The 25746-nt window shown below is 41.5% G+C and overlaps 1 protein-coding gene across 1 annotated transcript in view; it reads left to right on the top strand.

Annotated features, from left to right (window-relative positions):
* The first annotated feature begins 4190 nt into the window (after nt 1–4190).
* The window catches only part of ATF7 (activating transcription factor 7), an 80350-nt gene continuing 58794 nt past the window's right edge, over nt 4191–25746 (top strand). The window contains exon 1 of the mRNA XM_033138520.1: nt 4191–4255. Within this exon, the coding sequence (XP_032994411.1) occupies nt 4208–4255 (48 nt within the window). The 5' untranslated portion in view covers nt 4191–4207. The remainder of the gene's footprint in view (nt 4256–25746) is intronic.

Below are 25746 nucleotides of genomic sequence, written 5' to 3'. Positions count from 1 at the left end.
GTGCACTGCATCATGTGATCAGTTATGCAGGGCACAGCATACCTGGGCCCCCACAATATTTTATTCAAGTTGGCACCCCTGGTTCTAACATTTTAGCGGTTGACACAAAAGGGGCTTATGTAATACTGTAGTAGCAACAAATTATGAAATAGATGGGGAAAGTCACGTGTGCTTGGAAGTAGAATCTTTACCTTAGTAAAGGTGATGGCTATATTCCAAAACCTACCAGGAATATCTTAACCTTTGTCTAGTTCTTGCAGTTTCAACATGGATATGCTGAAAGCAATAAAACAAACAAACCTGTTTGGTGCAGGAGCAAAGACATTATATTCCCAAGTATGTAGTCATTTGTCTTGTCTGTTACTAAAATTAGACTTCATTGAAGCAATTTGATCAGATTAAATTTGATATAATCTGACTGCATGCTCAAATGAGTGCATACAGGTCATGTTTCATCAGTTTAGCATATGAAACTTCTAACATGGTGAGAGAGGAGTGGTGTGTGTGAGAGAGAGAAAGAGAGAGAGAGAGAGAGAGAGAGAGAGAGAACGAACGAACTTAAGTTGACAGCTTTGCTAAAAAGCCAACAGTCAATAGAAGAGTTCTTTTGAGGAGGCAGACTGAAATGTGGACAGTTTCTTCTGCCTCAAGGATGCAAGACTTAACATTGTTGGGTCATGTGGTTCCAGTACTTTCATTCATACCAGAGCCATGTATGATGGTCTCTTGGGGAAGGAGCCCATAAAATAGTGTATGGATGCAATCAGATGCTCGCTTCCTCCCTCCATAAGAGGAAGCAGCTTTGGATGTTACAAAGTACCTTCAACAAAATGCTGCTTGGTAACTCCTGCAGGAAGTTTGCCAGATTGGGACGTGCACAAAAATGTAAGGAGAGCCTTGACGGATTGGGTCAAAGGCTCATTCGTTCCAGCATCCTGCTCTCACAGTGGCCAACCAGATGCCTATGAAAAGCTGATGAACAGCACATGAGTGCCATAGCACTCTACCCACCTGTGATTCCCAGGAACTGGTATTTAGAGGCAAACTGCCTCCAGCACTGATGGGACTACATGGCTGTCATGACTAGAAGCCTCATCCGCCAGGAATGTATCTAAACCCCTTTTTGAAGCAATCTTAAATTTGCAAGATGCATGCATCACTGCTACTCAGGCTCCTACAAGCCTCCCTTTTCAGACACTACCAGATATATAAATGCTATAAGCTATAAGCACTAGTGACTGCATGTTCTCAGGGCAGCACATACTGTGTGATGTTTCGAAACCACTCTTGAGTTTATTCCCTTTTACACAGGGGCCTGTGTTGTCATGTAAAACCTTTGAAAATCCAGGTGCCCTCAGGGCTTGCAAAACAAGGGGAATATAATACACATTTTTTGAAAAACACATTGGGCAACTTGAACAATCCCACAGCCCTTCTTAAACCCTATGACTTATGAACATTGGCTCTGCACTGGCCTCCAAAGAGTTATACCTAAAAAGTTATACCTTTGATAAACACTTCCTTCATACTGCTGTACGTACCAAGTTCAGGTTAAGGTTAGGTTTAAAATTAAGGGGATAGGGTCATTCTACACTTTCAGTAGCAGAAGCATGCTGCAAATGAGACTGTGTGTGCTTTGCTTGCCAGAGTAGGAGAACTCTTATTTTATGAAATAGCACAGACACTAAAACCATTACTTTCTAGGGCAGCGGTGGCGAACCTATGGCATGCGTGCCACACTTGGCACGCAGAGCCCTCACTGCTGGCACGCACGCCATCAACCCATCCACGCTGTTGTTGTTTTTTCCCCAGGCTACAGCCTGCGTCCGCTGTTGAAACCCGGTATACATGTTCTCGATCCCGCCGGCGCCTGGCTCCTCCTCTCCCTCCCTGCTCTTTCCTCATCCCCATCCCATGTGTTCTAACCGCGCGGCGCCGGCTTCACGCGCTCGTGGCGCTGCATCCCCCTCCTCCGGTTCCGGCCTCGAGAGATTCGGCATAGGCGAGGCGGGCGGGCTGTTTTTCCTCCTCGGCTTCGCGGGTGAGGGGAGCGCGAGGGGGAAACGGCCGTTAAAAGGGGCGGGGTAGAAAGGGGTTATGAGGTTACAGGGAACCAGGCAGAGGGCCTTCTTGGCAGTGGTGCCGCCCTGTGGAACGCCCTCCCATCAGATGTCAAGGAAATAAACTATCTGACTTTTAGAAGACATCTGAAGGCAGCCCTGTTTTTATAATGTTTGATGTTTTGTCGTGTTTTTAATATTCTGTTGGGAGCCGTCCAGAGTAGCTGGGGTAACCGAGCCAGATGGGCGGGGTATAAATAATAAGTTATTATTATTATTGTTATTGTTATTATTATTATTATTCAGTCGTTACATTGCAAATCCCAGTTTGCTGTGATGTTCAAACTTGTTAACTGTAATTTTGAATAATCGTCCAAACCAGAATTGTAAATCACGGTTTGATCCTTATTTGGAGGGATTGCTCAAACCACAGTTTACCAGTTCAGATGTTGCAGGGAATTGTAATTTAGAGGAAACTAGGAAGTCGTCTATAAAGGCGCATCTAATCCACCTTGCAGCTAACTGGATATACATTGGCAGTCTAGACTTGGAATTTGCATATGCGAAGCAGACTTAGGAGAACTTGTGTTTCTGAATACATTTTTATTCCACAATGGCTGCAATTATGCCTCAGTGGCTAATATTTGTCAGCTTCTGACAGACTGCTAGCTCCTCAACTTGCATTTGGAGATGATTGGAAGAAATGTAAACAGCTGCAATATGTCAGGGTAGCAAATTCCCTGAAGGGATAAAGTCTGCTTTATTACGGCTTTTTAAATCCTGCTATTAAAAAACAATGGGGGATGGAACCACAATTTCTAGAATTTACATGGTAAGGTTTTTTTTATTTACTCTTTCATTTTTATTAATAAGAATTGCTCCACTTACAGCATAACAGGACGGATGCTTTGTTATCCTCCACTATTGTCGGTGACAAACTACTCTTGCCATCAGTCTTGTAGTTTATCCACCAGGGAGCCAGATTATGGCCTTGTAAAATGGAGTGCCATTCCTAAAATCCCTTAATTAATTACAATTTCTTGCTCTCTCCCACTGAATATATTGCATGTGCATCAAGAGGCCTTGGATTTATCTCCTTGCTACTTAGTCGCACATGTCTGTTTGTAGAGCCTCTTTAGAAAAGTGCACCTCTTTTTGTGGTACACCAAGAATAGGGGAATCGAGAATAAGGATGATCAAAAAGTTTATGGCATTAAAAAAAACCCTCTTCATCCAGGAGATCAGAATTAGGGGCTGGGATCTGCAAAACAAACATGGAGGGAATGAAATGGAAGAGTGATGAGACTGTTCTCGCTGTTTTGGCTTTTACACCTTTTCTGTTGCCTGGACCATTGAATCTTTCTGTGACTGCAAAATGACACACAAACCCCCTCCCCAAATGGGATAAATGCCTGGATTTCTATGATCAATTGGCTACTGGAATATTCGTGTGTGTATGTTAATAGCACTTATTTGAGGGATCTAGTCCATTCAGGAAATGTATCCAAACGGTCTGGTCTAAGTGTGTTGTGGGACTTTTTCCTGGTCCATTGGCATTCAGGTGGTGGCTGGAGGTAACTCCTGCACTCGTGACTTGTATCACCCTCATGTCTTGCCCCGAAGCATCTCACGAGGAAAGGCTACTTTGTCCATTTCCATGCATGTGCTAGAGTGGCATAAGAAAACATTTAGGGTGTGGGAAATGTGTGTGGATCCTGTATAGGCCTATTTTTTGGGCTAGATCTCTCCAGGAAAAACTTGGCATAGCTAACCCACACGAACCTCTACTCTCCCATTGGCACCTCCCATCCTTTTTGTTTGGCAGAATGGAGTTATGTTTGCAGGAGGTCCTGTTTGTAGGACTTTAACCCAAGGTGCAATCTAGGAACAGTTTCTTTGTAGCCACCCCTGCTTGCCAACTATAGATTGGACAGTAGCTCTGGGAATTTCCTTGTTGTTCCCTGCTCCTTAAAGCAATGGTCCATCTTGAATACTCCCCCCCCTTTTTTTATTACTGCAGATGAACTGTATTCCTGAAAAGTGTGACATAATTGGTGATATTCACTTTATTTAATAATTTTTCCGTCTCCTCTTCCCCACCCCTTGCTTTTTTGTGTGTGTCTTGTGTAGCTCAGCTGTGAAAAAATATGGGAGACGACAGGCCATTTGTGTGCAATGCCCCGGGCTGCGGACAGGTACGTTTACAGTATACTTTATTACGAGTATATCGTTGTGAATCAAAGTGGCTGTTTTATCACTAAGGCAAAGAGTTTAAAGCCAGTGTTTTACGTGATCACTGGAGGTAATCAGATCGGAGGATTTGCAGTGCGTAAATCCAAGTTACGAGCAAGTGCAAGGGCTCCAAAGTAATGAAATTTGCCTGGCTTTTGTGCCGTATTGGTGTTCTATTGGTCTACCCACCAACATCCCCAATAATATCGATAGAGCCTGGAAAGGGAAAACCCTACTCTGATCTCCAGTTAAAGTTATCTTCTTTGGTCAAATAAGCCTGAAAAAGAAAATACACTATCTAATTTGTTAGCTACTTTAGCATATTTTTGAAAAGCAGCTTATAATGTATCTGTTTATTAAAGGTATGTGTTGGATTGGGCTACTAGCATGGTAGCAAAACAGATTAGTGGTACCTCTAGTTACGAACTAAATTCATTCTGGAGGTCCGTTCTTAAGAAGAAGAAGAAGAAGAAGAAGAAGAAGAAGAAGAAGAAGAAGAGTTTGGATTTGAAATCCTGCTTTTCACTACCCGAAGGAGTCTCAAAGCGGCTAACATTCTCCTTTTCCCTTCCTCCCCCACAACAAACTCTGTGAGGTGAGTGGGGCTGAGAGACTTCAAAGAAGTGTGACTAGCCCAAGGTCACCCAGCAGCTGCATGTGGAGGAGTGGAGACACGAACCCGGTTCCCCAGATTACGAGTCTACCGCTCTTAACCACTACACCACACTGGCTCTCTGTTCTGAAACTGTTCTTAACTAGAGACGTGCTTTCGCTAATGGGGCCTTTTGCTGCCGCTGTGCCGCCGGCACACGATTTCCGTTCTCATCCTGGGGCAAAGTTCTCAACTTGAGGTAACTCTTCCAGGTTAGCAGAGTTTGTAACCAGAAGCATTTGTAACCTCAGGCATTTGTAACTCGGAGTACCACTGTATGCTGGTTTGACACATATCAGACAATGAAGTCTTCATGCAGTATACATGTATGTAATAAAATGTGTAGCAGCTTTGACATTTTATTCATACAGGCAGCATGGTATACTTTACCTGTGACTGATGAAGGCAGTTGGCGGAAGATTGAAGCGCCCCAATGACTGACTCATTCCAAATCTTCATTAATACACTTTCTCGTCCTTTTAACAAAACAAAAAGGCCCAATGAACCCTTTTTCTTTTCCTCTCTGTAAAATCATATTCACTGACCATTTTCGTTCTGCAAAACATTCCGGCCAGTCATGAGTACAGAAGCATTCTGCAAAAGCATCCAGCTCCCAGGGTTACATTACTTGCCAACATAATTTTTTTCTTTTTAATCTGATGTGGGGATCTTCTTCAGTGAGCTTTCTATCAGCCTTCAGAATGGTGTGCTCAAAGGTGGGTTTATCTGCCTACATTTAGAGAACTATGTCTTCAATTTGCCCCTTTACTTTTCCTTCTGCCTTCCTTTCAAAAGGAAAAAAAAAGAAAATCCTCCTCATACAATTAATGCATACCCTTTTATTTTCTCCAATTGGGAACTAATTTATTTTGCATAATATGATGCACATGGGATGGGGCTCAGGAATGTACTGTACATAATACTTTGAAAGATGGAATGGTTTCATCACATCCATCAATATGCTTTTTTATGTAGACTGAGAGGAACAGAATGTCTTATGCTGCCGCTTCAGCTTATAATGTGACATAATGAAATGAAATCTTGGTTTGTAGACGCTAAAAAAGTACACCCTCCTATATACTTAGTAAAACTAGCCTGCTGGATTAGGCCAATCTAATCCAGCAGCCTGTTCTTACAGTTGCCAACCAGATGCCTGTGAGAAACCCACAAGAAGAATTTTGAGCACAGGAGCCCTCATATGGTTTCCAGCAACTGGAATTCAAAAGCATTACTGCTTTCAACTCTTAGCTCTGTCGGTCTCTTATTAGGGTAGATCAGTCTGTTCCCAGTGCCTGTCAATTTCATGTGTTAATGTAATTTACGTCGGCTTCGGCCCAGTATACCTGAAGGAGCGTCTCCACGCCCATTGTTCATCCCGGACACTGAGGTCAGGCTCCAAGGGCCTTCTGGCGGTTCCCTCACTGCGAGAAGTGAGGTTACAGGGAACTAGGCAGAGAGCCTTCTCGGTAGTGGCGCCCGCCCTGTAGAATGCCCTCCCATAAGATGTCAGGGAAATAAACAACTATCTGACTTTTAGAAGACATCTGAAGGAAGCCCTGTTTAGGGAAGTTTTTAATGTTTGATGCTTTATCATGTTTTTAATATTCTGTTGGGAAGGCCCGGCCAGATGGGCGGGGTATAAGTAATAATAATAATAATAATAATTACATATCCTCATAAATCCCTGTTTCCATGTTAATCTGATTTTTTTTAAACACATGTATGAAAAATTTCTGTTTATGAACATATCTAAATACATATTTTCTCTCCAAGTACACATTTCTAAATATACTTTACCCTAAAATACAACAATTCTTTGATTAAAAATACAGTTTTTACACATTTTGGTATAAGCAGATAATAGTATCACAAAACTTGAAGGGCTGCTAAATCCTCAGAATAATTGGATCAAATCCAGCATAGCACCAAGGCAGTCATTCCACCAGTTCAAGGATTTCTGCTTGTTCAATGGAATCCTCTTCACCTCTCCATGCCCCAAGCTGTCCTAGGAATTCCCCCCAACCCTCTGGTGCAGATTTGGGAAGGGCACAAGGTGGGGGGGCAGGGAGACTCATTACTCAAGAGCAGACATTGGTAGGACTCGTTAGTAGAATACTGCCCAATATGTTACTGGGGGTACATATTGGATCAGTATGCTGGAAAAATGTGAACCAAACAAAATTCGCCGCCATCTCTTCTCTTTACTGGAGTGTTTGGTGGGGTCAGGGAAAAGCAGGAGCAAGTAAGAGCAAGTGAAATAAATTTGAAATACAAGCTGAAAAGTATTGCTGCGAAGCCTTTCCGCTTCTGTCTTGAAAGCACGTTAACAATATGAAATGTTCATTCATTATTGCAGCATTTGTGGCACCAATTAACTTGATTCCCAATTTCTTCCGTTCTATTGTTTTTTGAAAAGTGCTGTTGTGATGAAAGGACGGTGACCTAAAACTGATTTTGATGAGCTTGCTCTCCCCTCCACCCTATAATCCAAGCTACTGGGCTTTTAATGGGCCTGTAAACATGTTTTTGGTTGCTAGGTCTTTAATGGCTGTTATTTTTGGATTCTGTACATGATCACTTCCCAGCAGTAAGCTTGATGTGACACAGCTGAGTTCTAAATGTGCTGCATATACTCCTTTTAAAAAGATTCAGCTGAAGGTCGTTTATCTAGTTTCTTTTCTAAGAGGACAGGTGACAATCTTTCCATTCCAGCCCCTGCCCTAAAGTGGTTGCTTGACAAGAATGTGTCTCTTAGAGGGAGTGGAGGCAGGGAGATCGAAAACTTCCTGTGCCTGAGACTGTATACAGTCCTAAGTCACATTAGCTTTGATTTTTTTAAGGTATGTATCTAGCCCTCATGGTTGCAAAGAAAAAAAAATATTAAGTGCTACCCTCTGAACAGTTTTGAAACCTTTCAGTTTTCACCTAGAATGTACCATCTGAAATCCTTTCTAGATGGATATATTTTAATTTAAAGAAGGTTTTTTTTTTACTGACTTCCAATTCCAGTTTGAAGCTCTCATAAGCCCTCCTACTTGGCCATCTAGTCAAATATTGGGGTGTATGGGGGGTTAGGGGAGGGGTGGTACCTCTGGTGGGGGACATCTTATGCTCCTGGGATAGTTTGTCGACCTCTGGTCCCCACCCTGCAGTCAGCTCTCGCCTGTAGCTCCTAGAAGCTGTCAGCATGCAACAGCGGCCACACCCCAGGGATGGCCTTGGCTGGCTGGCAAAACCTGGTGAGGGTAGCCAGTGGGTCTCAAGCCCTTGGTGAGTTAGGGACTTTCCTTGCATGCAAAGACAGGCTCTGGCAGATTAGGCGGACAAGACCAAAACTGCTTCTAGTGGTCAGGAAGCCGGTTCCTGCTTGGGTTCTGCATGTACTGTAGAGGAGAGTGGGGGGCAGAGGGGGCTCGTCAACCTGGGAAAGTAGCCTGTCTAGGAGAAGGAAATCTCTGATCCCGAACCTTGGCTGCAAGGCCAAGGAGTAAACCCTACATAAATCCAGATTGGATCCAGAGTTTTTTCCAGCACCTACTGTTGGGTGTATGAACAGGCCTTATAAGGTCTTCAAGAAACCTAGTTTGAAAGTGGGGTGTCGATGGCGGTAGTGGTAGTACATACTGCACCCATCATGTTACTGCTTGATTGCCCCTAGTCACTGATAACAAATGTCTAAGATCAGCTGGAGTGGAGACAGATGCTTTTTTATTTTAATTCTTCCTCCAAAGTGCTTCAGGGGTTGTGGTTGTGATCTATATCTTTTATGCTTTTAATAATCTTCTGAGGTAAATTAGGCTGGGAGATAACGATTAGCCCGAGATCACCCAGTAAGCTCTGTGGCTTAATCTCAGTTCTCCTCTGTTTAATTCCAGCATTTACCACTACGTCACATTGGCACACGGACTATGCTCTCAAAACAAGTTGTTTAAATGTAGTTGAAGAGAAACAAGTCTAAGACTTTTGTCCTTTGGTTTGTGGTGTTTATTTTTCCCCCAAGCGCTACCGAAGCGCTTCATGTGTAGGATAGTATAATCACATTTAAATCAACCCAGGTGCCCATTGGCAGTTCCTGCCCTGAGATGAGATGTCCACAGCCTAAAGTTACTTTGATAGATGCTTGACCAGCCTTGCTTTGGAAACCTCCAAGGAAAGCTATTCCATAGTCTTATCTCTGGAAGGTTCTTAGCTGTCTTGGACAGGTAGTTTGAAAGCTATTGTTTAAATTAAACCTGTTGCCCTATAATTTTAAACCCAGAGTTGCAATTTCTGGAGTAAGAATATTGTAGAATACTTTATATTTACATACATATATTTGAGAGGTAAAGGTAAAGGGACCCCTGACCATAAGGTCCAGTCACGAACGACTCTTGGGTTGCGGTGCTCATCTTGCTTTACTGGCCGAGGGAACCGGCGTACAGCTTCCGGGTCGTGTGGCCAGCATGACTAAGCCGCTTCTGGCAAACCAGAGCAGCGCACAGAAACGCTGTTTACCTTTCACCAGAGCGGTACCTATTTATCTACTTGCAATTAGACGTGCTATCGAACTGCTAGGTTGGCAGGAGCAGGGACCAAACAATGGGAGCTCACCCCGTCATGGGGATTCGAACCACCGACCTTCTGATCAGCAAGCCCTTGGCTCTGTGGTTTAGACCACAGCATCACCCGCATCCCTCGGGTTAGAGTTAGGGAGGTGTTTTTGTTTTGGGGAAATCAGTGGTCTGTTGGCCTTTTCTACTCTTAGTTGCTATAACATACAAATTCAGATGAGTTTCTGAACATCAGGTTTTCTGCTTATTGATACACTGATATTCAAGAGAAACAGATACAATCAAAGTGTACCCAAATAGGGGCTTAAAAGCCTTTCCCCCAAGCTATTTATTTCTGCATATTCACAATAATATAGTATCTATCCAACCAAATGGATAAAGTTCTGTTATTTACATAAATTTTACTTTTTGTACACAAGGCTAATAAAATTTGCCCCTTTGTACAGACTGTAATAGCAAGCTTCATGTACATAAAGTTTGAAGGGGAAAGTGTCAGTTAGCATACAAATTTTGACAGTACAGTGATATCTATGCAGAGAAGAAAACTTGTTGTAAGAAGCAGCTCTGCGTTTTAGCCGAAAGTGTCAAGTGAAATAGATCCAAATAGTTGGCAGAGATACTGGGCATCCCCAATGGCTACTTAAAATAATCTTCTAAAGCTATTTAAAATACTCTGAGATAATAAAACACATCCTCAGTGGAGCTGAATGTGAGCCATAAACTTTAGCGATGTCATTAAAGCAGAAAGGTATTGACTTAAAAATGTATAATGATGCAACCTTCTCATTAGACCTACTGAAATACACTCTTGTATTAACTGTCTTAGAGACATAAAATTGCCGTCAGTAGAGAAAGGAGCTGATGGCCATTTCACACAATAAAATTGCCACATCAGGGATGCAGATGGAGTGGGATCGGTTTGTTTTTTGCTCACGGCGAAAGCGAAGCACCCCATGTTCAATTCACAGCTCAGCTCACCGCCATCTGCTTGTAGATGCTTTTTGGATTGGTGTATTTTAGTGGCCAGCAAAATTAAATATAACTGGTCACATAGTAGGGTGCTTGTGCAACATCTGTGCCATCAATACAACCCTAAGCTGGGTACACACAACCCATATCCCTTGAATAGACAAGATACCCAAGATCTGCCACAGGACATACTGGTTAATACTGAGCATGTTGCAGTACCATAAAACTAAAAACAAAACAACCCTCCCTTTTGTAGCTTTAAAAAAAAACAACTCAACTGAAAGGTGCAATTCAGTCGTCGTCCGGCCATCACAAAATATAGCAGCTCAATGTTAATGCTATGAATTCCCTTCCCACTCACTTTTTTAAAATCCCAAACATATGAAATTTGTAGATAGTGTTATAAAGTATTTAAAATAGAAGGCTGTCATTAGTGTGCTTTATCCAGTACAACTGCCTTGTAGTATAGAATATATTTTTTTATGAGTAGTGCAGTAACACCGGCTGTATTCTGGAAGGCAGAGAATTTAGACAGCTTCCAAGGAAAAAAAAATGGAACATTTCACTTTTTAATACTTACCACAAATCACCACTTAGAGTCTGATCGCATCACTACTTTTATACAAGCCATTTCCTCAAACAATTGTCTGCTTTTTAAACCCACCTCCCGGAGAATTTATTCCCCTTAAGCCTATGCTTCTAAGGGTGTCATCTGCAGAACATCCAAAGAAATCAAAAGCTCAGAACCTGCATGAGGCCAGAAAATGACTCCCCCCACTTTGTGCTTTATTGTATCCTCTTATCTTGTCATATAATAGAAATAATGTTTATGGCACTGAAGCCTCAGCACCACTTGGCATTTAACCAACCTCCAAAAGTAGTTTATTGCTTTGTATACTCTGCCACTATAACCATTATCCCTTAAATCTCTATTGCTTTGTAATATACGAGCCAACAAATGGCTTCTGTGATTGGTTAAACATGGCACTGAAGGCAAGGTGTGTTTTATAGCTGGTATAATACAAACCAATATAGATTATTCCTGTTATACAAGCTCTTGTATTAGAAAGAGGGAGGGGGACAGAGAGAAGGTGCCCTCTCTTTCTTTCAAGATTTCCAGTGACAGGCTGCCCTTGCTTTCTTTGACTTTTTAGTGGCAAATCACATGATTGTAGAAAAGATCTCATATAAGTACACTGATGCTTTTGAACACAAAACCTTGCATCCATTTTGAGAGTAGTTTCTTCCTTCCTCCACTTGGATAACTGGGTTGGTAGTTGTTTACTGAGTGTTGATCACACAGCCTCAATCTAAACTAATGCACAGGGAAGCATCTCCCATTAAATTTTAAATCCTTGAATTTTACTCTTCTGTTAGTTAGCTCTTTGCCAGAATCCCTCTCCTAAAGGTCCATACTTCCCTACATTTACCCCATTCCCCATTCACTGCCTGGTCTTGTGAAATTACTGCAGGATGGGGGATGGGGCCCAGTTAGGCCAAACTACTTACTTTCACTTCGTGTCCAATAATATTGGGAGGAGGGATTCTCCAGCTGGGTTCAGGAGATCTTAAGGATTTTGCAGGATTCTATCTTGCCCCCATACTTTTTAGCACGTATATGAAACTTCAGGGAAAGATCATCCAGAGATTTAGTGGGAAGTGTCGGCAGTACTTTTATAACACTCAGCTCTATTTAATTGGCTTAGGTGAAAAGGAGAGAAAGTTCTGAGCCAGTGACTGCTGTTGGTAATGAGCCGGATGAGAGACCAAAAAAAAAGGGAGGAAATAAACATAATCCTGGCAATATGGAGGTGCTATGAACAGGCGATTTATCTCCTTTGGAAATAGTGTTCCACTTCTTTTATTTTTTTTTTTTTTATAAGATTTTATTATTTTCCAATAGAAGAAAAGGAGAACAAAATACAACATCAACACATAACATAAACATCAATAAAACCACAATAAACATTAAACATAATCAACAATAAACATAATCAACATTCAAAACAATAACAACAATAAAAACATAAAAATAACATATACAAACCTTAACCAATATCTTTCTTTGAATATTTCTTGTTTCTAACTTCTCTGTTTGGGGACTTCCCCCGTTCCCTCCACTGTCTTCAAAAAACATATACTTCTTCAAGGTAGCTTTATATATTATTCAATTCACTTTTACCCAAATTTTAATATACTTAGCTTTTACTTAGTCAAATATCTCAATAACTATGTATCCTATCTTAATAACCTATCTTAACATATTTTGACACTTACATCTTTCACATAACAACAATTCCTCTTACCATTCATATCTAACACATATCTACCAAAGCCGATATTCTATTTAATTCTGCTCAAATATTCAATTTGACTGATTTAACTAAATAGTCTTTAAATTTTTTCCACTCCTGCGCCGCCTTCCCCTCCCTCTGGTCTCGGACTCTGACGGTCAGTTCTGCGAGTTCCATGTATTCCATCATCTTCATCTGCCATTCCTCCACCGTTGGTATCTCTTCACCTTTCCATGTTCTCGCCAATAAAATTCTAGCTGCTGTTGTGGCATACATGAAAAACACTCTATCCTGACTGGGTATCTCTTCATTGGTTATGCTCAGGAGAAATGCCTCTGGTTTCTTACAAAAGGTAACTTTCATTACCTTCTTAAGCTCATTGTAAATCTTATCCCAGAAAGCGCTTACCGCTGGGCACAACCACCACATATGAAAAAAGGTACCTTTCGCATGTTTACATTTCCAACATACATCTGACATTTTGGTATTCATCTTAGCAATCTTAACTGGTGTCAAGTACCATCTATAAACCATTTTCATTATATTTTCTCTTAAACCATGACAAGCAGTAAATTTGATACCTTTTTGCCACAATCTCTCCCAGTCATCCATCATGATATCATGTCCTACATCTTTTGCCCAATCTATCATTGAGGATTTAACCAGTTCATCTTTTGTATGCCACTCTAGCAGAAGGTTATACATTTTGGAAAGGTTTTTGAAGTTCGATTCTATCAGTTCTGTTTCCAGTTTTGATTTTTCTACTTGAAAACCAACTTTTTTGTCCATTTTAAATGTTTCATAAACCTGATAGTAGTGCAGCCAGTCGGGGACCTGACTTTTTACTTGATCATAACTTTTTAGCTTAAAGGAGTCCCCTTCCTGCTGCAATATGTCCATATATCTTAACCAGTTTGCAGACATATTCGGTCTCTTATATGCCTTGGCCTCCACTGGAGAGATCCATCTAGGAGTCTTTCTCTCTAACAAGTCTTTGTATCTAGTCCAAACCTGATATAAGGATTTTCTCACAATATGAGACTTAAAAGTTCTGTGGATTTTAACCTTGTCATACCAAAGGTATGCATGCCAACCAAACATGTTATCATGCCCCTCCAAGTCCAACACATCAACATTCTCTAGTTTAAACCAATCCTTTAACCAGCAAAAGGCCGCAGCTTCAAAATAAAGCCTTAAGTCCGGCAGGGCAAAGCCTCCTCTGTCTTTAGAGTCTGTTAAAATCTTGAATTTTATTCTTGGCTTTTTGCCCTGCCATATAAATTTCGATAGGTCCTTTTGCCATTTTTTAAAACAGTCTAGTTTGTCCAAAATTGGTATGGCTTGGAATAAAAACAGCATCCTTGGTAGGACATTCATTTTAACCACTGCTATTCTTCCCATTAACGACAGTTTAAGTCTTGTCCAGATCTCCATATCTTTTTTTATCTCCATCCACAATTTTTCATAGTTGTCCTTATACAGGTTCAAGTTCTTGTTTGTGAGATTGATACCTAGGTATTTTACAGATTTGACAAAATTGAGGCCTGTGGCTTCTTGAATTCTTTGGATCTGTTCTGCACTCAGATTTTTGCCTAAAACTTTGGTTTTCTGCTTATTTAATTTAAAGCCAGCTACAAGTCCGAATTGTTCAATTAATTCCAAGGCTCTGGGGACACTGCCTTCTGGTTCTTGCAGGGATAGCATCAAATCATCCGCGAAGGCACGTAATTTGTATTCCTTCTCTCCCACTTTAATTCCTTTTGTCTGTTTATCTTTCCGAATCATATTCAGAAGGACTTCCAGGACCGTAATAAAAAGTAAAGGGGAGATAGGGCACCCTTGTCTTGTTCCTTTCTCTACTTCAATCTCCTCCGATATCACACTGTTTACAATAACTTTTGCTCTTTGTTCTGTGTAAATGGCCTTAATGCCATTTAAGAATTTTTCTCCAACTCCCATCTTTTCCAAATTCTTTTTCATAAATGTCCAGGATACTTTATCAAAAGCTTTCTCTGCATCAACAAACAGTAGTGCTGCATCTGTGTTTATGTCTCTTTCCAATTTTTCTAAAATGTCCACAATGATTCTCGTATTATTACTTATTTGCCTTCCTGGCAAGAAACCTGCTTGGTCTCTATGTATATAATCTTTCAACACTCTTTTCAACCTTGTAGCCAAAACATTTGCAAAGATTTTATAATCCACATTCAAAAGGGATATTGGACGATAGTTTTTCATTAGAGTCTTATCAGTATCTGGTTTTAAGATCAGTGTGATAAAGGCTTCTTTCCACGTCTCTGGTGCCCTATCTCCTTCTAGTATTCTATTGCAAATTTCTCTTAACGGCTGTGATAGCCAGTCTTTCAATGTCTTATAATATTTTGCTGTTAATCCATCCGGTCCTGGAGCCTTCCCCAGTTGCATGTTGTTTATTGCATCTTCTATTTCTTGTGTCGTTATTGGGTGGTTGAGAATTGTTAGTTTTTCCTCTGGGACCTTTTGCAATCCATTCTTCTCCAGAAATCGGTCTATCTCTACTTCATCTATCTTCTCCTCCTTGTACAGTTGTTTATAGAATCTCTGAAAGCACCATCTGATTTCCTCCGGTTTCTCTACATTTTTTCCATTAACTACCAATTTACTGATGACATTTGCCTTTTGTCTTTTCTTTAATTGCCAAGCTAGTAGTTTTCCACATTTATTTGCAGATTCAAATGTTCTTTGTTTCATCATTTTCACTTTCCATTCGATGTCTTGATTCATGATATTCGCGTATTGGGATTGCAAGTATTTGATTTCTTTTTGGATTTTAACACATCTGGGATGTCCTCTTAGTTCTTTTTCCTTTTCTTTGATTAATTTCAACAGTCTCTCCATCTCTGCACTTTGTTGTTTCTTCTTTTTTGCCTTTTCACTAATGAGGAATCCTCTCATTACCGCCTTGCTTGCATCCCAGGCAATCCTTTTCTCCACATCTGAATTCCAATTAATTTGAAAATATTCTTTCATCTTTTTCGCCGCTCTTTCTACTAGCTTGGTATCTCTCATCAATGCATCATCCATTCTCCACCTGAAAGAATCCTTGGAAATCATTTTTAGGTTTACCTGTACCGGATTATGGTCTGAAAGCGTTTTTGGACCGATTTCTGCTTTTTGTAATTTTGGAGCCAATTCATTCGAGATCCAGATGTAATCTATCCTCGACCATGACTGCTGAGATTCGCTGAAGTACGTTGCCTCTGTTTCTGTGGGGTTTTTTAATCTCCAAGAATCTACCAAATTCAAATTGTCCACCATTTCAAAAAAAGTCTTTGGGAGTTTCCCATCATTTGTTAATTTTGTTCTTTGAGATCTGTCCATTAATGTGGAAACTGCCCCATTAAAGTCTCCAAGGCAAACTACCTTATAATCCAAATAATCCAACAGCAAATCATGGATTTTTTTTGTAAAAAATCGACTTTCCATCATTCGGTGCATAAAGTCCCAGAATCAAAAATTTTTCGCCTTGTACGTTAATTTCAATTGCGATGTATCTCCCTTCTTCATCTTTAAATAGCTGTCTTGGGCTATATTTCTCCTTTGCATAAATCACTACACCTCTCTTCTTGACCTTATCCGATGATATGAACTCTTGGCCTAATTTTTTGTTCTGTAGCAATCTTCTGTGACGCCGAACTATGTGGGTTTCCTGTAGACATATTATATCCAAATTCTTCTTTTCTATGCTGTAAAACACTCTGCGTCTCTTTGGTCTCTGATTTAATCCCCGAACGTTCCAAGTCATTAACTTGAGCGCCATTTCTTTGTTTATTCCTCTCCTCCAGTTGCCTGTCCTTTCTTATCTTGTTCTGGATCTTGGCTTGGTCCTGGTGGTCCCGGCGGTGGTGGAAATACTTCTGGAAACTTGTAAAGCTGAGCTGGATCCAATGGGGTTCCTTTGAAATGTTCCAGATGCTTGTCCAAAAACTTTTGCTTATCCGCCAAGGACCTTATCCTTATCTTTTTCCCTTCAAACGTGAATGCCAGGCCTTCTGGAAATTCCCAACTGAAGGAGATTTTTCTTCTTCTTAGCTCCGTCACCAGGTCGTTATAGGGAGCTCTTTTATCTAAAAAGAATCTGGGGATATCCTTGTAAAAAATTACTTTATTCTGCTGTACCACCAGGTTGTTTCTGTAGTGTAAATCCAGAAAGTAATCTCTGTCGTGTCTATCGTGTAGCACAATCAAACAGTCACTGACTGTTTTAGTGCTTTTCTTTCCTCTGGAACCTCTTGGTCCAAATCTGAAGGCCTTCACTATGCGTGCTGAGACGTTTACCTCTTCTAACTCCCAAAAAGTCGAAAATCGTTCCACAATATAGGCTTTCAGGTCTTCCCCCTCCAATTCTGGAAGACCCCTTATTCTTAGGTTTCCTTCTCTCTGATGTAGTTGCAGAAAAGCAAGAGACTCTTCCACAGTCCTCTGTCGTGTTCCAATATTTTCGATCTGCTCCAAATCTAAATTGTCCAATTTTTCCTCCACCTTTTTTATTTTTTCTCTGACCACTTTAATTTCCTCCGAATCCTTTTTTAACGTGGTCACCTCCTGCCCAATTTTATTAATTTCGTCTCTGTTCTTTCTTACGTTTTCCTCAATTTGGCCAATCGATTTTTCTAACGTTTGGGTGGAGGCTTTAATGTCGGCCTTAATATCCACTTGGAGCTTTTCTATTGCAGAGTTAACTGTTGTATTCACTGATGCACCAATAGCATTCACCGATTCTTGTGTTTGCTTCAACCCTTCGGTGACACTTTTCAGGCCTTCTGCAATTTCTGCCACACTTGCAGCCAATTTCTCCATTTGTTCCTGAAGAGTTAAGGAAACAGAGCCTTTCCTTTTTTCAGAGCCAGTTCCTTTTGATCTAAGTTCCATTCCTTGTGGGCTCTGTAACTGTAATCTCAAGGTCACTCCAGTTGCTATAGTAACAATCTCAGACATTCACAGCAGAAGACCAACAGTCCCAAAAGTAAACACCAGGTGGCCTGCAGCTAGCTTTCCGAGAACAAAGAGGCAGCTGAGCCAGGAGTCCACAATAGTCCATTAATCCAACTTTTAGGCAAAGAGTTCAGATTTTTCAGAATTGTAAATTCCTTAAAGCCAAGAAGAGTCTATTTTAAATAGCCCAAGCCAGTAACTGTCTTCTCACTTGCAGTGTAACCACCAAGTCTTTAAAGTAACTTGTATCTGGCTGTAAAAGAGTCAAAGTATCTCCACTGGTAAACAGTCACTGTAACACTGGAACACCAACAAAGAAAAAATGGCAACAATATATCCCAGCCCGCTACTGACCCGGAATCCTAATCCAGAGGGTGAGGGGCTTCTTCTTTTGCCATATCAACTGTTTTTGGATCTTTAAACAAACTTTAAACAACTTTAAAATCACTTTTAAAAAGTTTGGCAGAGTTCGCAAAACTTTCCCGTTAGCCGCGGCTTTGATCCTTTAGCGCTACCAAGCTCGCGCAAACAGTTCAAAGGGAACAGGCTTCCTTTTGGAGTTTCCTCTGCAAGCAGTGCTCTTTAAACTTGTAAAATAATCCAAATTTTTGACTTACAGAGTTTCTTTGGAAGTTTCTATGTAGGAAGTGCCGGGTGCTCAGGTCTGGCGGGATCGCTGCTTTGATCCTCCGCAGGCAGCCGCTTCTTCAGTCCCGTGCTGGGGCTCCGCTCGCCCGATTCTCCCCCTTACGAGGGTAAATCAGGAGCGGAGACAGCACGTCTGGGACCCACGAAGCCGTCGGTCCACGGGACGCTCTTCCCGTGGCTTTAAGGGACCCGTGGCGCAGGCACGGAGCTCCCTATCGCCTAACGGAGGACGGAGCCGTCGGACTCCCGTCCGCCATTGACTCGGCACCTAACCGGAAGTCCGTGTTCCACTTCTTTTAGACAGGATCACGCTCCCCATCAAGCAAGCAAAGAAAACCTTCACCCTGCGGGCCACATTAGTGACACACTTGAATAGTGCCAAATGCAAGCGATGTATGCAAAGGAACAATCAGCAGCACAGTCAGGGAGTTAGACCCAACTAATGTCATATGATGTCAGATAATTGGCAGGTGAGCAGACCTGCCCCCACTTGTCTAATATGGCCTAGAAAGAATTGGCCACAATTGAATTTGGCCCACCAGCCAAAAGGAACTTTCCATCCCTTCCCTAAATAAAGCATTAGGTTCGCAGTCCCAGGGTTCCTCAAGTAGCATTTACAGCATGGAGTGCTTTTTCCCGGTTGGGGGCGTTATCCATGTTCTGGTAATATCCAGGATTGACTCCTGCAGTATGTTTTATAAATGAAGCTACCTTTTTGAAGACTGGCAGAAAGCTTCAGTTTGATCAGAATACAGCTTCCAGGCTACTAGCTGGGACCAAGCACTGGGCACATAATACCCTACGTAGAGAAGTGTAGTGATTGCCAATCTGTTCCACGCAGAATTCAAAGTTCTGGCACTTTAAAATTGCCATAGCTTGAGGCATAGGCACTTGAAAAACTGCCTGTTCCCACGTCAGCCTTCGTGTATGCTGATATAATTGACCAGAGGCTGTCCCCGCCATCTGAGATGAGGCAGCTAATGACTGGTAAGAGAATATTTTCAGTATCCCATCTGGGGCATTCCTTTCTCAGAAGGACTCATCTGGTGCAAAACCAGAATCTGCAGGCGAGAAGCAGCTGTGGAGACACCATGAGGGCCGGTTCTGATAATTGCATTGCTCTCATTTTAATGGCTCAAATACAGGGTTGATAGAAAAATGGCCAAAGACATGTATCTTTGTCATGTTGGAAAAATCAATGTGGGCTAAATAGATTTGCTTTGGCCCATCACCAAGACCCCTACATGCCAAATCTAGGCCAAAGCACAAGTGTCAAAGGAACTGTCAGGGAATTGTCCCCGATGCAGCGCAAGGTGGTGGAAGGGCTCTCCGGATGCTACAGAGAGCCCCAGTCCCACCTTGCCAGCAGCTCCTCCTCTGCTAGCAAAAGGAGCGGCGAGACATCCAGCGAGGAGGGGGAGAGTTCACAGGGGAAAGGGAGTAGAGGCTCTGGGGATGCAAGAGAGACCCAGCACTCCCACAGTCCCGAGGGCGATACAGGGGGAACGCAATTTCCGTTGCCCCAAAGACGTCGTGGGGTGAAAAGAAAGGATGGAAGGTGGGGTTTCGTATACCGAAACGCTTTTGTTGGGGTCAGAACCTGAAGGGGCCATTCCCGGATTCTGACACTGCTTGATACAGACACGGACTTTTTAGCTCTGCACTGTACATAGTTTGCACAATAAAATCTTTAAAGGAAACAGGAGTCCTGGCTGCTTACTCATGAGCAACTAACTGAGAACCTTGCAGGAACACAAAGAGAGACACTGAATATAAGTGTTTGTGCACAAATGCTAGAAGACTCTGATCCAAGATGGGTAGAGTGGTCATAATGGAAACCTGGTGGAATGGAGAGTACCAGTTGGGCACGATTATCTATATCCTAACTCTATAGAAAGGACAGGGAAGGACATCCTGGAGGTGGTGTCACTCTGTATGTCAAAGAGGGCATCAATTCCAACAAGCTAGAAATCTTAAAAGGGCCAGACTCATCTGCAAAATTGTTCATAGTGATACTGAGCCCCAAGAGTGATTGAGTCCTGGAGATGTGCTATTATTCCCCAGATCAAAAGAGGAGACACAACAAAGACACATAAAATTAGACATAGGGTGGAGAAAATGGGTAGAGAAAAGTTTTTCTCCCTCTCTCACAACACTAGAATTCGTGGACATCCAAAGAAGCTGAATGTTGGGAAGATTCAGGACAGACAGAAGAAAATACTTCTTCCTGTAGTGTACAGTTAAGCTATGGAATGCTCCCATGGGAGGCAGTGACGGCCATCGTTTTGGATGTCTTTAAAACAGAATTAGACAAATCCGTGGAGGTAAAGGCTATCGATGGCTACTAGACACGATGGCTATGCTCTTCCTTCATGGCCAGAGGCAATATGCTTCTGAACATCAGCTGCTGGAAAGTGCAGGAGGGCAGAGTGCTCTCGCACACAGGTCCTTCTTGCATCTCGTTGGCCATTGAGAACAGGATGCTGGACCAAGCGTGCCATTGATCTGCTCCAGCAGGCTCTTTTTATGTTTTCAGAATGTGGATTTTGTTGCACAATACACGTATTCTGGAACCATAGTAACAAAACTGCCTGGCTTAATGCCTAAGGCCTGAAGCATCTTGCTAGTAAGGGTTATTACTCCATATTAGCAACAAAGAGGTTTTTTCCCCCCCTTTTTGTATTTTGCTCAAAAGGGGTTCGCTTTCTAGCTGGGAGTGCTGAGCTAATTTTTAAATAATAAGTTTGAAAAGTCATCTGAAGCCAGTGAACATTTATTTTTTAACATGCCTATAACTTAAAAATGGCCAAACCAATTTAAACCAAATTGCATAATAAAGAAAAAGCTCCTGGGCTGAACTCCTGTATGCCAAGTTCCAGCCTAGAATGAATTTTTATTACCAAATTATAAGGCCCTTAAAAATGAGGGTCTAAAATGGAAATGTTGACAGACCTTTAACTACAAGAGCATTATAACGTGTTCTGTGCTCTAAAATATAATGAAAGGCTTAAATATTGTTTAATAGCAGCACTTCCAGTAACCTGAAAGCTTAATCATTCTTACTGTGAGGATTCATTGCAGACCTAAGAACCAGTTGAGCCCCACATGCTGTGCTGTATCAACACAAGCACTTGTCTGTCAAATGAAAATTACTCTGGACAGCTCTCCAGATCCTTTCCTCTTCTAAATAAGAGCCAGTCCATTTGATTACATTCTGCTTTGGAGGTGTCATGAAATGTAAACCTTTAGGCCATGATCTGGGGAGGTGGAGAGGAACTCGCACACTGCAGTGTTAAAAAACAGCTTGCTCATTGTTGCCTTTTAGAAAAGTTGGATGGCCACATCACCAAAAAAAGAGGAAACGTATGACAAAAAAAGAGGATACAGATTTGCATATGCTGATATACAGAGAAAAATATGCAGATTTAGAAATAACTTTCACACTTTAAATAGAAATACAGTGCTTCTCAACAGAGTGAGCAAACTGTGAACAGAATATTGTGTACCTTTTCAGTCTACTGTCCAGGTGTTAACTGTTAATGGGGAGCTTCAAAACACTTTCCATTCTCCCTTCTTTACATTGCATTTTGACTGAATCAACCTTCAAATACAGTGGTACCTCTAGTTACGAAATGAATTCGTTCCGGAGGTCCGTTCTTAACCTGAAACTGTTCTTAACTAGAGGCGTGCTTTCGCTAATGGGGCCTCTTGCTGCCACTGCGCCGCCAGCACACGATTTCCGTTCTCATCCTGGGGCAAAGTTCTCAACTCTTCCAGGTTAGCGGAGTTTGTAACCTGAGGCATTTGTAACTCGAGGTACCACTATAGACGATTGTCCTCTGCAGAGTAGGGTACACCCAGTTGAAAACCTTTTCCATGTTGAGAGATCTACGCAAGCAATAGGTTTGATATAGAATCTTAAACCATCAGCTTCAGTCCTCCAGTTTCCTCAAGTAGGCTGAAAATTCTACTGTGGTTCTTTGGAAAGCACTTGCATAAGTTCAATCTGTGAATCACTGCATGCGTTAGACTTTCTACACAGAAGGCGCTTGCATGTAGGATCCCCTGGTGCAAAGGTTTTGGATGGCACACCTTTTTAAATTTTGTATCTTGGGCTTGTATCAGCAGGGCCCTTTTATTAATATAATTGTTATTATTAATCTTAATTAATTGCCCTTCACCCCCAAGGTCCTAGGACAGGTTACAATAATTAAAACACAATTTTAAAAACAGTTTAAAACAACTTCAATCATAGGAATAGGGTGGGTCCTAAAATAAACATTTTAAGTGCCATACACAAGTGGTGCATCTTCAGCAGCTAATATTCAGGATCACTAAGTTCAGTTACTAGGGCTTGGTGGTGAGAACTTGATGGGCAGCTTGTGTTCACATCTAAATGTATTAATGGCTGGTGGTCTAATAAAATTGCCTCCCTTAGTAAAAAAGGAGGCGTGCTTGCATGTCTTTTCTTTATAGACTCTTGAGTATCCTGGCAATAGTGATTTGAGATGATGTGTGGTTTGTGGTTAGCTCTGAGGATTACTGCAATGGTACAGTTTTACTCTACTCCACAGGCTAGCGAGTAACTGACTATCTTACACAATATGCACGTTCTCTTCTGGCCTTGTGATCTGGCTTCTTCAATGTAAACAAATGTGTTTAATCAAATAAAGGATGTCCTGCTTTTCTTTATCAAATAAATCCTCAAAAAGTTTAAATCTATGAACCATAATATGCCAAATCAATGCAAGCTTTGCAAAAACAACAACAACAACAACAACAACAACAACAACAACAACAACAACAACAAGCCAATAGCTGCACTAGATCATGGGTAGGCAAGCTAAAGCCTGGGGGCTGGATCTGGCCCAATCGCCTTCTAAATCCGGCCCGTGGACAGTCCGGGAATCAGCGTGTTTTTACATGAGTAGAATGTGTCCTTTTATTTAAAATGCATCTCTGGGTTATTTGTGGTGCATAGGAATTAGTTCATTTCCCCCAAAAAAATATAGTCTGGCCCACCACAAGGTCTGAGGCACAGTGGACCGGCCCCCTGCTGAAAAAGTTTGCTGACCCCTGCACTAGATCAAGCTATATCCTAAACTGTGAGTCTGATAACCCAAGGGGAATACAATCTTCTGAGAACCAGCTGCATCCCTAAACCTATATCACACTGTTCCTCTATGTTAAGTTTAAATCAGTTTTCATGCAGACTTCTTTGAGAATAATGTCACAAAGCTGGGGTGGAGAATGAGGTAGTATTTTTGGATGGAACAGTAACAATTTCAAGCTTCTGCCGACGGAGGTAGCGGTCAGCCAGCTTAGTCAAGAATATTCGGGGAACCAAGGCATTAAAAATCTTGGAGGTGATGGTGTGTCTGCCTGTGTTTACCTTGACAGCTGGGTGTCTTGACTCATCAGTTTGAGGTGGCTGTACCACTTGCTTTCGGAAGCACAGTAGACCAAGGATGCGTAGGGGGACAGGGAGATACCTCAGTGACTATTTTCATGACTTTGAATTCTGTAGCTGACTGCTGTTCATCAAGCTGGAAGCCACAAAAAGGCCATGAAGTCAAATGTTTTGTATTTATGAGTGATTATCCCTGGCTTGGGGCAAATATTCAGTTGAAGGAGATCAAGCAGTGAGTGTTTGATTTGCATTGCTCCTTAGGCAAGGCACTGCCATCTGTGTGTTTAATCAAACACCAAATTTAGCACTTCTGTCTCCACCCCCAGTTTCAGAGTACTTTGGAATGTCTTAAATTTGCTGCATTCTAAATATATATACAGTAAGCCTGTAACGTACACGCATTTAACTGTGGTCATTCAACTTGATGCATTTGGGGGGGGGGGTTAAATTAAAAAGAGAGTGAGCGTCAGGGGTGCGCAGAAGATTTTGGCAGTCCTTCCTGCCATTGAACCCGATGTATTTTGATTATATGTGATTTTGGCTTTAGGTGCGGTATTTGTACTTCTGAGTTTGGTATGGAAATTGATGCACTATAAGCAGGGGTCATCAGTCTTCTGGGATGCACCTTTTAACCCAAACAGAAATGTGAAACCTAGAAATCACTTTCTTCTTCATGCACATGCTTCTGAACATGTACAAGCACACACATCAGTAATATAAATTATTTAGTCCAATGTTTGAATTCCTAAAATCAAGAAACCCCACCCCCTAATCCCCCGCTCCAGTTTTACTCAAATTATACCCCCCTCCCCATAGACTAAGAGGGCCAAAACAAAATTCAGGGAGGCAGGGAGCTCTCTGCATGTGTGCACACTTACACATGTAGTTTGAACACTACAGGTGAAATTCGAAAAATTAGAATATCGTGGAAAAGTTCATTTATGTAAGCAGTTGTTTTCATTAGCTACTGGCGTTTAATATATAAGATAGACTCATGACATACAAAGCAAGATATGATTTATTTGTTATAATTGTGATGATAATGGCGTACAGCTGATGAAAACCCCAAAGTTGAGATTGTTAATTTGGGGTTTTCATCAGCTGTACGCCATATTTATAACAAATAAAGGCTTGACATATCTCTCTGTGCATGTCATGAGTCTATTTCATATATTAGTTTCACCTTTTAAGTTGAATTACTGAAATAGATGAACCTTTCCACAATATTCTAATTTTTCGAGTTTCACCTGTAAATTAAAACAAAAAATAAAAAATTCCTTCCAGTAGCACCTTAGAGACCAACTAAGTTTGTTCTTGGTATAAGCTTTCGTGTGCATGCACACTTCTTCAGATACACCTGTAAATTAGTCTCCCCTGGTAATGATGCAAAATACATCAGTCTCCAACCTGAAGCCATCAAAATTAGTCAGCCAATGAAGTGGCACCTCACAGTAACAGATGTCTTACTATTTTTAGATTAACATTATCAAGGACAAATGGAAAGTGCCCAGCAATGCTAGGGAATTCTAAAACAAACAAGAAAAAACCAGCAAAGTTTTGAAATAAGTGGTTAAAATTTTGAAAAGTTCAGCCCACCCCTTTTGTTCAAAATAGCATCAGATTTTATGCAGACATGGACAGAATCATCCTCCTTGATCTCAGGAACCACCATGCAGAATTTGATGAGGATATATTAAGACGAGTTCAAGTGCACAAAGAAAAAGAAAAAAAAACTATTTTCCAAAACATGTAGTGGATAGCAATTAACAGGACGTGCACTTTCTTGTCAATAGTATTTTGGTGCTTTGGTTTTGGTAACACTATCAAAGACAACATATTTGGGAGACAAGGGCACAAGGAGAAGGGGACGACAGAGGATGAGATGGTTGGACAGTGTTCTCGAAGCGACTGGCATGAGTTTGGCCAAACTGCGGGAGGCAGTGGAGGATAGGCGTGC

The sequence above is a fragment of the Lacerta agilis genome, chromosome 2 (assembly GCF_009819535.1).
Source record: "Lacerta agilis isolate rLacAgi1 chromosome 2, rLacAgi1.pri, whole genome shotgun sequence".
Lineage (NCBI taxonomy): Eukaryota > Metazoa > Chordata > Lepidosauria > Squamata > Lacertidae > Lacerta > Lacerta agilis.
The sequence above is the reverse complement of the archived record's forward strand: the minus strand, read 5'-3'. Positions and strand labels throughout refer to the sequence as shown.